This window comes from Mandrillus leucophaeus, unplaced genomic scaffold (genome assembly GCF_000951045.1).
Source record: "Mandrillus leucophaeus isolate KB7577 unplaced genomic scaffold, Mleu.le_1.0 Scaffold820, whole genome shotgun sequence".
NCBI classification, from domain to species: Eukaryota; Metazoa; Chordata; class Mammalia; order Primates; family Cercopithecidae; genus Mandrillus; species Mandrillus leucophaeus.
The window spans coordinates 166,464-172,764 of NW_012108920.1; the positions used below are offsets into that span (position 1 = coordinate 166,464).

Consider the following 6,301-nt stretch of genomic DNA (forward strand, 5'->3'; position numbering starts at 1 on the left):
GCCAAGACCCTATCTTTAAAAAAAAAAAAAAGAGCTTAGAAAACTCTGAGGAGAATCTTTGTCAATGGTCACTCTTGAGGAGTTCCAGCCAATGTCAGGGGAAGCTGGCCCTGGTCCCAGCTCCTGTGGACAGTTCCTCCCCCGAGAGGCAGCTGGTGGGCACTAGGCTGCCAGTCATTGCCCCGAGCTGGGCAGGGGAGAGCTGGCCCAGCACCTGAACCCACTGCCCTCTCTTGTGTTCTGTTCTGTCGGGAGACCTGCAAATGACATTTCATCTCTAACCAAGAGAAGGGTGTCCATGTCTTCCCCACTTCTTTCCTAACCATGTGACTTCCCTTCACTCACCTGAGGTTTGGAGTCTGGGGAGTCCAAACTACCTGGTACAACCCTGACCCATGGCTAAAGCTGTGAGCAAGTCAGTTTACCTCTCCCAGAGCCTAATCCCCAGTCTTGACAGTGACCAAGCCTGAGCATGGTTGCTCATGTCTGTAATCCCAGTGCTTTGGGAGGCTGCCTCCCAAAAGTAGTGAAACCCCGTCTCTACTAAAAAAATACAAAAAAATTAGCCAGGCGTGGTGGCGGGCGCCTGTAGTCCCAGCTACTCGGGAGGCTGAAGCAAAAGGATTACTTGCCAAGATTGGCACAATCTTGGCTCACTGCAACCTCCACCTCCCAGATTCAAGCAATTCTTCTGCCTCAGCCTCGCAAGTAGCTGGGATTGCAGGTGCCTGCCACCACACCTGGCTAATTTTTTTTTTTTGTATTTTTAGTAGAGATGGGGTTTCACCATGTTGGCCAGGCTGGTCTTGAACTCTTGACCCCAGGTGATCCACCCGTGTCTGCCTCCCAAAGTGCTCTGATTACAGGTGTGAGCCACCGTGCCTGGCCATGGAATTTCTTGAGTGATAGGAGCATCTTTTGTTATTTGCAATGAGCCCCATTTCATCATACCTGCGCGTATGCTAATGAGGTGACAGGGTAGGGCCATTAGATTGCCTCAGGATGGAGCTGGTCACCAAAAAGACCAAGAGATTAGCGGGTCAGAATGTTCAGCCCCACTCACAGAACTCTGAAAAAGGGAGAGGAGCTGAAGATTAAGGTCTATAAAAGCTCTTGAACAATAAGATTTGATGAGCTTCCAGGTTTGTGAACACATTGAGGTGCTGGGAAGGTGGTGCTCCTGCAGGGGACATGGAAGCCTCTAGCAACCTAGTCCCCCAGGACCATGCCCAGTGCATCTTTCCCATATGGCTGTTCATGAGTTGTATCCTTCATAACAAACCAGTAAATGCAAGTAAAGGGCCTTCCTGAGTTTTGTGAGCCATTGTTGCAAATTTTCAAACCCACGGAAAGGGTCCTAGGAATCCCCAGTTGATGGCCAGTTGGTCAGAAGTGCAGGAGACCTGGTCTTGCAGTTGGCATCTGAAGAGGGGACAGTCTTGTGGAATGGAGCCCTTTGACTTGTGGGATCTGATGCTAACTCCAGGTGGATAGTGTCAGAATGGGATTCCATTGTAGTACTCCAGCTCGTGTCCGGAGAGTTAGAGAATTGCTTGATGTGGAAAAAATCCACACATTTGCTGTCAGAAGTGTTATGTGAGTAGGGAGAAAAAGTGTTTTTGCAGAGAGGGGCAAATGGGGCATGTCCAGTGCTAGGCTCTGAGGGATATTGAGGGATAAGAACCAGCATGGTGCCCTGCACAGGGGAAGTGCTCAGGTGAGTTGGTTCCTGCTCCACGGGGAGCTCAGAAGACACGGTGCCTGTTCTCATTGCCTGTTCTGCAGAAGCATGGAACCCTGTTAGGGAGAAGGCTTGTCTTGTCTAGTGCCCCCACGCCCCCATCCCCAGAAGGCTGACTGGCATTTCTGTCCACAGCACATTCAGGAATTCACCAATGAGACGTGGCAGGCGCGTACTGGAGAGCCACTGCCTGACCACCTAATTCTACTTATGTGGTCCCTCATCGTGTCTCTGTACCCCCTAGGAGGCCTCTTTGGAGCACTGCTTGCAGGTCCCTTGGCCATCACGCTGGGAAGGTAAGTGCTTCCTGTGTACCCCCTGAATGCCCTTTAATGAAGAGTGCTGCAGCCTGCAGGCTGAGGGACATGGAAGCAGGAAGAGGCCCGGCAAGCTCCAGGCCCAGAACAGCTCCTCATCCAGCCTCTTACTCTGCCTGGAGTTTCACCTTGCAAGACACATCTTCCGGGATTTGGTAGAGCAAACAGTCCTGTGCTACGAGAGGGGGAGGACTCCTGGTTTCTAATTTCATATCTACCAACAAGTGCTAACTGACCTAAAACAAGTATTTTCTTCCTGGGCCTCACTTTCCATCTGCATATCTAATGCAGTTCTTGGATTGCAAACAACACAGACTGACTCTGATTAACAGAATCAAAAATGTAATAGCTCAAAGGACATTGGGGCAGCTCATAGCATGAAAGGAAGTTCTTAGAAGCCAGGCCTGGCCAGGCAGGGTGGCTTACCCCTGTAATCCCAGCACTTTGGGAGGAATTACACTAAGGAGGAAAGATTGCATGGGTCCAGGAGTTTGAGACCAGTCTGGGCAATGTGGTGAGACCCCATCTCTACAAAAAATTAGCCAGGTATGGGCTGGGCGCAGTGGCTCATGCCCGTAATCTCAGCACTTTGAGAGGCTGAGGCGGGTGGATCACCTGAGGTCAGGAGCTTCAGACCAGCCTGACCAACATGGCGAAAACCCATCTCTACTAAAAATGCAAAAATTAGCAGGGTGTGGTGGCACACTTCTGTAGTCCCAGCCACTCAGGAGGCTGAGGCAGGAGAATCACTTGACCCCACAAGGCAGAGGCTGCAGTGAGCCAAGATCATGCCACTGCACTCCAGCCTGGGCAACAGAGTAAGACTCCATCTCAAAAAAAAAAAAAAAAAGAAAAAAAAAATCAACCAGTTATGGTGACACATGCCTGTGGACCCAGCTACTCGGGAGGCTGCAGCAGGAAGATCACCTGAGCCCAGGAGATCGACGCTGCAATGAGTCTTGATTGTGCCACTGTACTCCAGCCTGGATGACACAGTGAGCGCCTGTCTCAAAACAGCGGCTTACTAGCGATCTTAGTCTATTTTTGTTGCCATAACATAATAACTGAGACTGGGTGATATATAAAGAACAGAAATTTACTTTCTCACAGTTCTGGAGGCTGTGAAGTCCAAGATCAAGGCACCAGCAGATTCAGTGTATGGTGAGGGCTACTCTTTCTGCTTCTAAGGTGGTTCCTTGTCCCTGTGTCCTCATATGGCAGAAAGGGCGAATGCTGTGTCCTCACATGGTGGAAGACAAAGGGGCAAAAGGCAAAAAGAGCCTGCCTAGTTCCCTCCAGCCCTTTTATAAAGCACTAGTCCCATCAATGAAGGTGGAGTTCTCATGGCCTAATCAATCTCCCAAAGGTCTACCTCTAAATACTGTTGCATTGGAAATTAAATTTCAACCTGAATTTTGGAAGAGACACAAACCATCAAACCATAACACTAGCACAGGATCACCAAGACTGGATTAGACCACTGGGGCTCATATCTGCACCCTGGGGAGTAGGGGAACAATCGCAAACAAAAGTGGGGCTCTTCCCACGAAGATGGAGGTAATAACTATTGTGTGGCTACCTCATGATACCTGGTTCAGCTGGCATAAGCATGAAAGGAAGAAATTAAAAATTCAAATTTAGCACATATGCCTATTCTGATTATGTCAAATGTCTGTTCCCCTCCCCAGGACAGGGGGATGTAGTTCTTCCATTTAGCAGCTGACTGGAGCTCTGAAATGTGTTGCCATCTTTGGGTGCTCAGGGTTGGTTGCATAGGGCAACAGGTGGGTTAGTCATCTCGGTGCCAGGAAGCCCCTATTGTTGAGCCCATGTGCGTTTTCTGTGCTTTCTACCCTATTTGCTTTGTTTATCACCCAACTGAGTAAGCACCAGGATGGTCAAAGAAGGCAGTTGAATGCCATCTACAGATAGAAGGTCATATTGTCCATGATTATGCATGATTATGAAGAGCCTCTTTGCAGCAGGAAGGGGATTCTGATAAGCAGAAACATATTTATGTATATTTTCAGGTTCTGGGTTATTTATTTATTTTTTTGAGACAGAGTTTTGCTCTTCTTGCCCAGGCTGGAGTGCAATGGCGTGATCTTGGCTCACTGCAACCTCCGCTTCCCGGGTTCAAGTGATTCTCCTGCCTCAGCCTCCCAAGTAGCTGGAATTATAGGCGCCCGCCACCACGCCTGGCTAATTTTGTATTTTTAGTAGAGAGACGGGATTTTCCATGTTGGTCAGTCTGGTCTCGAACTCCTGACCTCAGGTGATTCACCCACCTCGACCTCCCAAAGTGCTGGGATTACAGGCGTGAGCCACGGTGCCCAGCTATATTTTCAGATTCTGGGCTAATTTTAAAAGATACACCCACTTAGTGTTTCCCTGTACCTCCTTGAAACCAGTCTTCAAATTCTGCTTCATCTAAGACTGTCTGTCCAACCAAACCTTTTGAAAAAGGGACAGGCCGGGTGCGGTAGCTCTCGCCCGTAATCCCAGCACTTTGGGAGACTGAGGCGGGGGGGGGTTCACCTGAGGTCAGGAGTTCGAGACCAGCCTGGCCAACATGGTGAAACCCCATTTCTACTAAAACTACAAAAATTAGCCGGGCGTGTTGGCGGACGCCTGTAATCCCAGCTACTCAGGAGGCTGAGGCAGGAGAATCACTTGAACCCGGGAGGCAGAGGTTGCAGTGAACCGAGATCGTGCCACTGCACTCTAGCCTGGGCAACAAGAGTGAGACTCCATCTCAAAAAAAAAAAAAGAAAAGAAAAGAAAAATAAAAAGAGGCAAAAGAAGTCCATGCTAGGCTGGGCGTGGTGGCTCATGCCTGTAATCCCAGCACTTTGGGAGGCCGAGGCGGGCAGATCATGAGGTTGGGACATCAAGACCATCCTGGCTAACACGGTGAAACCCTGTCTCTACTAAAAAAATACAAAAAAAATGTGGTGGCGGGCGCCTGTAGTCCCAGCTACTGGGGAGCCTGAGGCAGGAGAATGGCGTGAACAGCTGAGGTAGGAGAATCACTTGAACCTGGGAGGCAGAGCTTGCAGTGAGCCCAGATTGCGCCACTGCACTCTAGCCTGGGTGACAGAGCGATACTCCGTCTCAAAAAAAAAAAAAAAGTCCATGCTAAAAAATCTATTGGATGGGTTTAAGTCCTTCAATACCTTTTAGGTCCAAACTGATGTGAGTGACCTATTCATGGGAAACTTTGGGGCCCACATTGGGCAAGTTTGGTTTATACCACTTCTATTCAGTGACGGAGTAGTACAGGGCACACTCAAGCTTAGTAGGAGGGTGTCATACAGCACCCAGTTATGATAAGTACATGGCCCTGTGGCATCCCACAGCCTGGTGTTTATTCCTCACTAGGGCCTAGTGACAAGGCCAGGAGCTCTTTCTCCTTAAGAGGATAGCAGGCTGGGCATGATGGCTCATGCCTATAATTCCAGCACTTTGAGAGGCCAAGGGAAGAGGATCTCTTGAGCCCAGGAGTTTGAGACCAGCCTGGGCAACATAGCAGGACCCCATCTCTACAAGAAAAAAAGAAAAAATTAGCCAGGCATAGTGGCGTACACCTGTGGTCCCAGCTACTCAGGAGTCTGAGGTGGGAGGATCACTTGAGCCTGGGAGGTCGAGGCTTCAGTGAGCTGTTATAGCACCACTGCACTCAAGCCTGGGTGACATAGTGAGACCCCATCTCTAAATAGATAAATATACGTATTTATTTATATATATATGAAAAAAATATATATTTATATATATGAAAAAATATATATAATATGTATATATAAAAGAGGCTAGTAATTTGCTGAAGGAGAGTAGTTCAACTTAAAAATCTTTGGTTTTGCATTGTGACCTCTTTTTAGAGTATTTTAACTGCCACTTTGAGCACCACAGGCTCTCCTAAAGCTAAGGGGTTGAGTGGCAGAGCTCTTTGAGCTTGTCTTGGGGCCGTGATTGTGTATAGTTGCTAGTGCGATGTGAATTTGGCTTCGACCCACTAGAGAAATACTTCTCTTGCTAAGCACCACTCAAAACTGCCAGGTTTTCAAGTCACCTGATAAATGTGCCAGGACACGACACCTGATGTGGTATTCCGCTGCCTCCAAAATGGAAAGAAGCTCTCAGAGGTGGCCGGGCGCGGTGGCTCAAGCCTGTAATCCCAGCACTTTGGGAGGCCGAGACGGGTGGATCACGAGGTCAGGAGATCGAGACCATCCTGGCTAACACG

General features: G+C 48.9%; 1 protein-coding gene across 3 annotated transcripts in view; it reads left to right on the forward strand.

Moving 5' to 3' along the window:
* SLC2A11 (solute carrier family 2 (facilitated glucose transporter), member 11) overlaps window positions 1–6,301 on the forward strand; it is a 29,059-nt gene that overhangs the window by 10,307 nt on the left and 12,451 nt on the right. For all 3 annotated transcript variants that reach the window (XM_011967964.1, XM_011967966.1, XM_011967965.1), the window contains one exon: window positions 1,877–2,037. In XM_011967964.1, the coding sequence (XP_011823354.1) occupies window positions 1,877–2,037 (161 nt within the window). The remainder of the gene's footprint in view (window positions 1–1,876; window positions 2,038–6,301) is intronic.